The sequence below is a fragment of the Sceloporus occidentalis genome, unplaced genomic scaffold, assembly GCF_023333645.1.
Source record: "Sceloporus occidentalis isolate IW3139 unplaced genomic scaffold, rSceOcc1.0.p SCAF_500, whole genome shotgun sequence".
NCBI lineage: Eukaryota > Metazoa > Chordata > Lepidosauria > Squamata > Phrynosomatidae > Sceloporus > Sceloporus occidentalis.
In genome coordinates, this window is record NW_028317480.1 from 152,260 (window position 1) to 163,216 (window position 10,957).

At 46.5% G+C, this 10,957-nt stretch overlaps 1 protein-coding gene across 1 annotated transcript; it reads right to left on the reverse strand.

Moving 5' to 3' along the window:
• Positions 1-1,563: 1,563 nt before the first annotated feature.
• Positions 1,564-9,558, reverse strand: LOC149271521 (mucolipin-3-like). The gene is made up of 12 exons (XM_089507381.1): positions 9,337-9,558; positions 7,723-7,890; positions 7,176-7,329; positions 6,542-6,620; positions 6,099-6,195; positions 5,420-5,519; positions 4,636-4,748; positions 4,147-4,290; positions 3,713-3,814; positions 2,565-2,687; positions 2,023-2,229; positions 1,564-1,692 (listed from the first exon to the last, which is right to left on the reverse strand). Exons 1-12 carry the CDS (start codon positions 9,556-9,558, stop codon positions 1,564-1,566), a joined length of 1,638 nt encoding a protein of 545 aa, XP_089363507.1.
• Positions 9,559-10,957: the final 1,399 nt, after the last annotated feature.

Here is a 10,957-nt window from a genome sequence, read left to right on the forward strand (position 1 = left end):
CTCCCATGCATCACCCCTACTCCCCACATCTACTCCCACGCATCACCCCTACTCCCGCTCCCCACATCTACCTCCACTGCTAGATCTATATTTTTACTGACACCTTCATAGAGTGCTATTAGATTGGTTTGACAAGACCTGTCTTTCACAAAACCATGCTGTCTTCTACTAATTATATTCTGATTCAAGATGTTTTCTCAAATGTATGCCTTTAACAACCCTTCAAATACTTTCCCCCACGATGGATGTCAAGCTCACTGGCCTGTAGTTGCCCTGCTGAGATTTTGATCCCTCTTTAAATATGGGCACCATATCTGCCTTACACCAGTCTATTGGTGATGTACCTGAACTAAAAGGACCCATAAATATCAAAAATAGTGTTCTGGTCAGAATTAGGCTTTGCTCCTTAAGTAGCCCCCCCCCCCCCCATTGGGTGTAGACCATGCGGCCCAAGGGTCTTGTCTACTTTAACAGTGATTGCTTAAGCACTTTTTCCTGTGTCAGCCAATCCCATGTTTGTTTGTAACCGCTCCATAAAATCAGCCAGCGGGGGCTCAGGAAGAAGAACAAAAAATTTAAATTATCCTCGCCGACCAAATTTCCCATTTCAGAAAGCAAAGAACCATCACTTCATTTCTTCTGGCAGTGGGCATGGGATTGGACTGGGAACCCTGGAAACGGACTCCGGGGAGAGGAGGTTCCTCTACTACTACTCTGTTTTGGTTAAAGACGATACTATCATTGACAGCCATGTGGAGGAGGAGGACAAACACCAGCCCTCCTCTGCTGGCCCCCCTCAGCCCTCGTGTAACGATATACCTCTTTTCACCTAGCGTTCACCCCATTCTCAGCTGTCACCGCCGCAGCGATAGCGGTTCTTCGGAGCCCCTGGAACTCTAACGTTTTTGCCGTCGTGTTATAACTGCTGTTGCGTCTTTCTGCTGTATTTCATGTCAATGCATTACAGATTATGTCGGGTGTGCTGTTTATTATTGAATGAACACTAATAATAATACATATATATATATACATACATATATATTATTGTGTCCTGGTGCTGGTACCAACAGACCTGCTGAATGCACCAACAGACTGAACACACGGGTTGTGTTGGGTTTGCCCCAGGATCCGCTGTCCTCGACCCGCGGGAGTCCACTAGCGGCTCTTTAGGACCCTTAGTAAGAAGGGATCATTTTTTAGAAAAACCACTTGTACTCCTATAACAATCACATGTTCCTTACATGTCGCCATTGCGGGTTAGTATCAAATATATATTTCAATACAGAATATTTAACCAATTAGCATTGTATATAACTGAGCAGTAAGCCAGGGGGTGCATCGACAGCCTGGTGTACGCACGAGACAGGTTCGGACATCCCACACCTGTTTTCAAGGATAGTTTATTTATCGTTACTTTGGATCCCAGATACCTATAAGGAAAAGGAAGAAAAGGAATGAAATAAAGGCGGTTGAGTTCTGTTTATGACACTGCAGGAATATGAAACATTAAAAATGATAATTATTAAATAATAAATATATATTATTATCCAAACGTTACCGGTCTCAGCAGCAGAGCGCAGACGCCGCCGCAGCCTCCTCTCCCTGTTTGTAGCAGCTCGTTATTGCCAAGCCTTTAGATTCTGAGACAAACGCATGGAGCTCAGACTCTGGAAAGCCATCTTTCTGATAATTCTACAAACGTTAAATTGTAGGTGGATTATACTTCAGTTCCACTTGGAAGCAAAAAACAGTCTTAGTGACTCCTTGTCCAGCTATCCCAAACTATGAAAAAGATGCAGCATGTGACTGGGGTGACCCCCTTACTATTCAGCCCTTAACACCCTGCAATCCCTATATGTCTGCTCTGATCTCTAACCACCCTCTTCACTCCTCCCCCTATGCCTCCTATTAGATTGTAAGCTCCAAAGATCAGGGTCCTCTTTTCCCTCTGTACCAGTATGTTTCTACGTGTTCACATTATATTAAAATGTTATGGTTTTACGGTGGAAGAGATGCACCTACCTTGATTGTATCGTATGTGTCTGTGATCAACGCAATGAAGAGACTGAGGACCATGTAGATAAAGAGACTGATAAAAGAGTACAAGTAAATCCGGCTGAACAGCCAAACCAGGTAACTCTTCTGCTGCATGATGGAAAACGTGGTGAACATGTCATCTCCATTAATGAGCGAGAACAGACACTCGGACACCATGTTCAGAGAACGGAACTGCAGACAGAAAACACAGACGGGGTGACGTGGGAGAAGGGCGGCGACAGGTGGAGCGCGCAGGGAGAAGGGCGGCGAAAGGCGGAGCGCGCAGGGAGAAGGGTAGGGACGGGAGGAGACAGCCGGAGCGCGCAGGGAGAAGGGCGGCGACAGCCGGAGCGCGCAGGGAGACGGGCAGGGACGGGCGGAGCGCGCAGGGAGACGGGCGGAGACAGCCGGAGCGCGCAGGGAGAAAGGCGGAGGCTGAAGGGGTGACAGGGGAAAGACATGAGACTGAAGGGGGTGATAGAACGGAAGTCACTGCAATCACGGGGAACAGACCATGACAAAACTACCTTCACGTGATAAGGACCCAAAACGATCCACCCGCAGAAGCAGTAGCCCAGGTAGATCATGGCTGCACAGCAGCAAAACCGGATCACATTAGGGAGAGCTGCCCTTAGTGTGAGGATCAGGAGCTGGAGCAAAGAAACAGAGAAAGTGACAGCAGGTAAGAATCATCCGGCCCCCGTCTAGTCGCCTGTCTCTCCTGCGGTAAAGACTCAAACCTTAATCAGTCGTTGGTCTCGTCTTAGATTCAGGAGCCGTATGTCTATCCCATGCATGTTTAATCCCCTCACTGTATTACCCTCTACCACTTCTGCTGGTAGGCTGTTCCGCCATCTACCATAATCCCATCCTTACAACTAGTTATATCCCTGTATATTCCTCATGCATGGGTCTAATGCTTGTACTTTTTGAATGTTAGTAGGAAACACAGAAGATAAGGGGGATATCTTTAAACTGAAACCAGTTTATCCCAGTCCCTGAGCCCCAGTTCATCCCAGTCCCTGAGCCCCAGGGACACCCTTAACCTGTTGAAGTCTCCTTTCTAAAATTCTGTCTTTTTTTTGAGCTTTTACTAGATGTGTCTGTGAATAAATCTCTAATGCCCCCCCCTTATGGTCTCTGTTCCCAAAAGGTTATTTCTACTGGAATATTCGACAAAAGCTCTACATTTTTAGTTATCATGAGATCCAGACAGGGGTCCTTTCTAGTTGGAGTCTCCGCTAATTGTGACACGAAGCCGTCGTCTAACAGGTTAAAAATGAGCGTTTCTGGTTTTTTTGTTTCACTTAATGTCTGTGTAATTGAAATCTCCTCTGGCTAAAACGCGAGCCAGATACGCAGCTTTGTCAGTTTGTAATAAAAGCTGTTCTTCCCCTTAATATTGATATTTGGGGGTCTGCAGCAAATACCTGCAATTACTGCACCTGTTATCTGTGCCGGGTTCCCAGGTACGGTCACCCCCAGTCTGAATTTTTACGTTAAGCTACTTCCTTATCTGCGTTGTTTCCACCGTTCCCCTCAGAACATTTAACACCAACTGCCCCATTCAACTACTTATACATAATAAGAGGGTCTTCTATGGGGGAGATTCAAACGCAGGCTATACAATATATACGGTGCATTATTATATACTGTCTTACGTAGCGCTTCTTACATTGTATTTCCGGAAGAAGCCCAGGTAACGAATGACTCCCAGCCACACCAGCAGGGTGGCGGAACCTAGGAGGATGCTGCACACGTCGTAGCTCGACAGACTCTGTGGACGAGAGATCGGGGACAGTCTGCGCTTATCATGCGATAAATATAAAATATACCAATAAGACAATATTTTCCCTCTTCGTGATTGGCAGGCAAACCACTGCAGGCTATTTTACTCTTAAACTGGGATTTACTTGATGGAGACCCCCGAACCTAATGAACGCTGGGGAGTGGGAGACCCCCACAGGTAGGAGAGATGGGGAGGCTGTAAGAGACTGCTGTATGGGGTTAACCCCTGCCTGTCCGTGCAGTAACAGTATGTGAGAGGAAGCGGACCATCTGCAGACGTTTCCGGTCCGCGGGAATAACGTGCCTCTCGCCGTCGCTCACCTTCGCCTGGATCTCCATTTTCAGGACCGAGCCGGCAATAGACAGAAAATCGCTGCAAATGATTGAAAGGTACCAGCCGTTGACAAACTCCATGCGGTCGGCCCACGGCACCCTCCGGGACAGCTGCACAAAGGCCACATACTCCTTAAAGTGAACAAGAGAACGTGTCACTAATCAAGTAGTGGACAAAAAGGGAGCGACGGGGACCCTGGGGCCACATACTCTCGGAACCCGCTGCGCTTATCACTAGTGAGTTGGTGAGATTTCAGAAATTTTTTATACTTATCAGTTCTGGAGTAACCAGCGCCCCAGTGAGGCAGAGATCGGGGTCATTCATTTACTGGTGGGTCAGTCACCCAGCACGCATGCGCAGAGGGGCTTTTATTCTGTGAAATCTCTGGTGTAACAGGCGCATATATATATATATATATACACACTGATGTGTCGCTTAGTAACCGAGCCCCAAACAGCGATGCATTCGAGACGCACCCTTTGAAGGTGAATCCCGTTAACCACGGAGCGCGTGCAGAGCGTGACGGACGATAAGCAGACCAATATAACCACGGCGTCAAAAATCATCATATAATGGGTGTTCTTCTGTACTGCAGGAAAATAGTCATTCACGATGGATAATGAAAATATAATAATAATAAATACTATAATAATGTGCTCTAATTCACGATGAATAATGAAAATATAATATAATAAGCTATAATTTACGATGAATAAAGCAAATAATAATAATGTGCTCTAATTCACGATGAATAATGAAAATATAATATAATAAGCTATAATTTACGATGAATAAAGCAAATAATAATAATGTGCTCTAATTCACGATGAATAATGAAAATATAATATAATAAGCTATAATTTACGATGAATAAAGCAAATAATAATAATCTATAATAATGTGCTATAATTCATGATGAATAAACTATAATAATCTGTTTTCTTTATATACGGCAGAACCAGAGGACCTATAGAACCGTCCCTACATCTCTAGTCCCACATGTATGTATGCATGTAATGTCTGTATGTAATGTATATTTAATGTATGCATGTAATGTATGTATGTAAATGTATGCATGTAGAGGGGTGATCTTTAGTCCATCACCCAATGGTCTCCTTCACACTTTAATGTATGCATTTCTACAGATCACTAAACTCCATAACAGCCTCTCTCTCCCTGGCTGATTTAACCCCTTCATAGAAGCCATCATATAACATGGGATAAAACCGCACAGTTCATGCCGTATAAGCTGACACTCACTGGAGCCGGACACGTGCCAATCTCTGCATTCCTGGATAGCAGCATCATTGTCCAGACTTATTTTAATCTTTCCGCTGTGAGCTTTATTATCAAAGGTTATCTGTTGGGAATTGGAAACATATAAATGTCAAGCTGCATATACCCCGCGCAGTGGCCGATCATGTTACTATCTGAAAACCTCTTAAACAATTATCTGGGCTAAGTAAGACGGGAATCGACAGACGAAGACAAACCGATACGTCAGGCGGAGAGACTCGGCTCACAAGCTTAACAAAGATTCAAAATAAACTTATGAAGTCCCCGTCACAAAACCTTAAAGCCGCGTTTCCTTACAGCCGGGGCCAGCTTCAGACTCACCCGGCACTCAGCAGCAACCATGGGCCTCACCTGGTCACCCTCCGATACTACAGATCCTACTGCGATAGAAAGGTAGGGGTCAGGATAAGGACCGAGTGCATTACGCTGTCCGGGGAAGTAACGGAGCGCGAGGCTTGACGAGTCGGTTGGTCCTGATTCAAGTCATTGAAATATTTTACACAAGAGTCCCTCACGTGGTCACCAGTAATTGTCTCTGAAATTTACTGACTTTCCTCCGCAGCCCGGACTAGAGGCTGTTTGATCACCCAGCGCCGGTTGTTGCCCCAGCATCGGTTATTATGGATTCATCGAGGGTACTTACCGTCACTGTAAAGACGTAGCAGTCGGGCAGCTCGTGATGGCGAATCGTCTGAAGGTTTATTGCTTTCAGCTTGGACACAATTTCTATTGTAACCAGTCTGTAAGAAGAAATAAAGCATCTGTTAGCAGCTGTCGGGGTGAATGTGGCTAATAGCCTCATTATTAACTAAAGCCAAGTTGGCCACCATATCTTATCACGTGATATCTCCTTGAGGGGGATCAGCCGTGCCAACCGCAGACGGATCCCCAATTTACTGGATAAACCGGGCAGTGCGCTAAGGGGATCAGCTGTGCTGACTGCAGACGGACCCCCAATTTATTGGATAAACCGGGCCGTGCGCTGGGGGGGGGGGGGAATCAGCTGTGCTGACTGCAGACGAACCCCCGATTTACTGGATAAACCGGGCTGTGCGCTGAGGGGGATCAGCTGTCTGTAAAACGTACCTGTGAAAGTCTAGAGTCATGTTGGATTGGTCACCCGGCCCATCGTTGGACGGCGACATCGGTTTAATGTACAGGCATTCTGTAACCCAGACAGACAGTTATCTGCGCGTACATTGTCAGCCCACTCGTGACACACACTGCTGCTGGTAATATCTTAATATATATTTATAGACAGTAATATAAAGACTACGTGAGTGAGATTTGGAGATCAGGGACAGAAGAAGACGGGCAGTGGGACAATGATGGCTCGAAATTATGTAACAGCCAGAAATGTCATTGGTTTCCATGAAAATAGGTGAGTGACCCCAAACTTTTGAATGCTAGTATATACACGTACTTTCACAAACAAGCAAATACCTATTAACCATCTCCTCGCAGTTCACATTCCTCATACAGCTAGCACAGGGTCTAAAATAACACGTTCTTAAGGAGTAACTCATTGACTGGATCCTTTCTGTGTTCCCTTTGCTTTCTGTTAATGTGTTCTGGACTAGATTGGGAAGTACACTTTGGGCATGTTTTCTTTTTGTATAGAATTAACCCCCGGACTGAATGCTGTCAGTCCTACCCAGATCAGTGAAAGGGGAAACACGTATCACAAGCGGCTCGGAGAGGATAAACTTTCACGAACTACCCGTCTCGATGTCGGGATCGATGTCAAACGTTCCGTTTCCAGGGAAGATGCTGCAGCGTTTGTAGAAGTGCTGACAGATGGACAGACGGCTCTGCTCCTCGCCTTCACTGCCATAGGCGTAATTGCCAACAGAGACGTTCTGCAGATCCAAGTACTGCGGCGGGGATTGAAATGGTTAATACAGGAATTTTGTTCCGTTATTACTGGGAATGGCTAGAACGGTGAATATTCTGCACTGAGAGACGCGGCGCTGTCCCCGGCCCGTTCTGTTACGTTTCATTCTGGGCTGCGAGGCGCTGGACAGCCCTGCGGGTAGAAGTTAACCCCTGCTGGAGCGTCATGATATACATTTACATATTTCCATAAAAATATCAGTGACGTCACATCAGCGGGAACACCCAGGCGGCTGTGAGATAAGTTGCCGCTGAAACATGAAGGTTTGCGATCAGCTCCAAATCCTAGAATTCCAAAGGATTTTGCAGAAATCTCCAACAGCCATTTTTTATTGTTACGGAGATGAAATAACGGGACGAGTATCCATCTTTACCTGTTTGATGATAAAATCAACGCGGTCGCGGACATCTTCCTGCCGGTAAACGGCGTAGGGCTCATCCTGGGAATCCACAAATCCTTTGAGGAAGAGATGCTTGAACGCCATTGTGTTTTCTTCCTTGAAAGTGACGACCATCTGATTACTGAGGCCAAACAAAACAAGCTGGACACAAAAGCACAACTATTAACGAGCCGCCACGATTTGTAGTCATTGGACATTTTTCTTTTGAAATAGCTATTTATTTTATGTTTTTATCATGATCCCAGCATGCCGACAGGGATCAGACATTTTATCAGCATGCTAGCTGATCCCACAATAGGCGCCGCGACATGCACTTTCTGTTAATGCTACGTTACTACTGAGTGGCCACATTAGGCTCCCTCCTCAGTGTGCGGATCGAGTAGATCTTACACTGATTTTACTGACCACATTGGCCACGTTTTCCGGGACGAATACGATTTTCACCTATCACTGGTCTGCACAGGTAACTCAGTTATCCCTCCCACAGCCAGCAGGTGGCAGCAGTTTACCTGTGCCGCTTAGCAATTGGTGAAAACGTCCTGAAAAACATGGCTGCTCAGCCTATCTGCTTTTAGAATAAATGGAGTCTGCAACCAATCAGCAGCATTCTCTCCATAGGCAGCATTTAACTGTAACCGCTAGGCTTTCCTATTTAATGAAAGTCTCAGGAGCAGATCGCAGACGACCCAAAGTGCCACCACATACATGCTCGGCATCCTGCTCCTTTTCTGACGAACACGCATGTGGCTGGCACTTGAGAGATAATGGTGGCCATCACAGATTTTACAAAATAAACCATAACGCCAAGAGAATGATAAAGATTACTTAATGGGGAGGAATAATCCTGCAGATACAGATAGCGGTACACTTGAATCTGGCTTTACTATTTTCTAACCCTCCAGGAAACGAATGAGGTCACACGGAGGACCTTAAACTAAGAAAAGAAACGAGTAGTAGAAGATCACGCCTCTCACGTGATGCTGAATGCACACGGCTGGGTACATATTATAGACACGTGACTAAGATCCCTTTTATTATTACATTGGTTTACACACGTGGGGCAGCATCACATGAAGGCCAGTCTGTGGCTTACTATAAAGTGATAGAAACATCCGTTTGGCTCGTCCAATCCGCCTGTTTTTTCGTGATACGTGCTGCTGATCGCAGGAACGGGGCAAAGTTGCAATTTAGCGAGCAGTGGTGTATTTATGAGGGTTGGCTACCTGAGTGCTTGGCTCTCGGCAGCTTCAGCAGGGACCTGATGTCATTGTGTATTTGAGCGGTTCCAAGGCAGATCTCTGACCTCCTGCAGCTGTGCACCCAAGTGGGAGATCTGCCCCTGGACCTGCTGCACTAAGGCAGTTTTCACCACCACCGGTAGCCCTATTTACTTTGCACACTAATGTCAGAAATCACTGCAGATTTTGGCCACCTCTGTGTGAAGACTGTGTGGCGCATGTTCACCGGACAGGTTATTTTACTCATGGGCCACACAGTATGAGAACCCACTGCTGGTAAAAGCTCTTACTTCGCAGGGAGCTGCACCCCCCCCCCCCCCCCACGCTTCCGTGGGACCGAATTACTTACTTGAATTGTCACAATAGCAATTTTTAAGATCTGGATACAAAGTTTCCATGGTTTGCGACCCCGAGCTCGGAATTTCTCACAAGGGTTCATGAAAAAGAATCGGAGTTTTCGTCTCAGCTGATCTTCTATGAGGAGCCGCTCGGGGCGACACTGCCCGTCATACAGGGGGTCGCACTCATCTGGGTAACTGCACGCCGGGGCGATTAACTCCGGGTGTTCCATCTCTATTACAGACAGGTAAGAATTGTATCACTTATTTGCTCCTAATGCCCCCGCGTAATCCTGCGCTGACCCCCGCGGCACACCGAAGCAATCCGTTAACGTCCCAGTCCCCGGTTCCTCTCACACTAGAGCTGCTCCTTCTCCTCACTTGTGCTCCCCTGCCTTGCACAGGTCTCAAGGTGTGAGGACCCAGAAAGAGACGGGCCGCCACAGTGCAAGATCAAGAGAACATAAACAGAGGCTCGCTACTACTATACATGCATAGAGGTAACAAAGATTCCTTTCAGAGGGACTGCTAGAGGCAGGCAAAAAGAACAAAACGCGGCTTTACAGAACAGAAGTGGACACATAAAATCACCTTCCAGCAAGGTTGGTACAGGCAGTTATTGCAGTGGGATATAATAACGCCTCCCTGAGTGGGAAGAAACGATTCCCTCAAACCAAGGCGAACAACAATAATTCAGCAAAACGCACAGGAGCCAAAAGCCTTTTACCAAAATCTAGGCAAATTAACAGAAATAATTATTCACAACTTTTAACCGTCTTTTTTTATGTTGTTACTGTCGGGGGGGTCCTTCTTTTGATGTAGTTACCGTCAGGGGGTCCTTCTGGTGATATCACCTTCTGAGCGAGGAGGGGATCAGGTGTCTGTTTAATTCTCAAAAGATGAGCTTTAAGTGCTGGAAAGAAAAGAATCCAATGAGAACAGATATCGATTCCAAAAACACATCGGCACCCGTTGGCCCATCTAGTTGCCCGTTTCTTTTATGAGTCGTTGGTCTTGTCTTATAGCCATATGCCTAGCCCACACATAACACTCCCTCACTGGATTAAAGGAGGACGTGCGTTATATACCCCACCCAGACCTTTCTACCCCTTGCACACCCCAAATCCATTAACCCCTTATGCTCGTAGTATATGCCAAAGTAAGGATCCGCTGCCTTCGATTCTCCACGGCCAGTGATCTGAAGAGTCTGCCGTCCGAGAGCACAAACAGTGAATGCATTGTATGCGGGGACAATGACATGTCCTGGGGCAGTGATACCTCCCATACGAGCGGCCCTGGGGCCGGTAATTGTAGTTTGTGACTGTCACGGGACGTCTTTGACAATAATGGTATTTATTAAATAAATGCGATGACCTGGAATAACTGCTACACTTCAAGCTCGGCTTTATTCATCTACTGATGCATCAAACGCACAATTAATTTCAAATAAACATGATGGGCAAACATAACCTATCCAGGGATCCCCTGCTCTGACACGGTGCCTGCGACCCAGAGCCGCTGCCTACACCGAAGCATCACACGCGGGCTCACAAAGCTCACTATCCCGCACCTACCTGTCCAATACTGCAGCTCCCTGCCACTATCCTGCACCTACCTGTCCAATACTGCAGC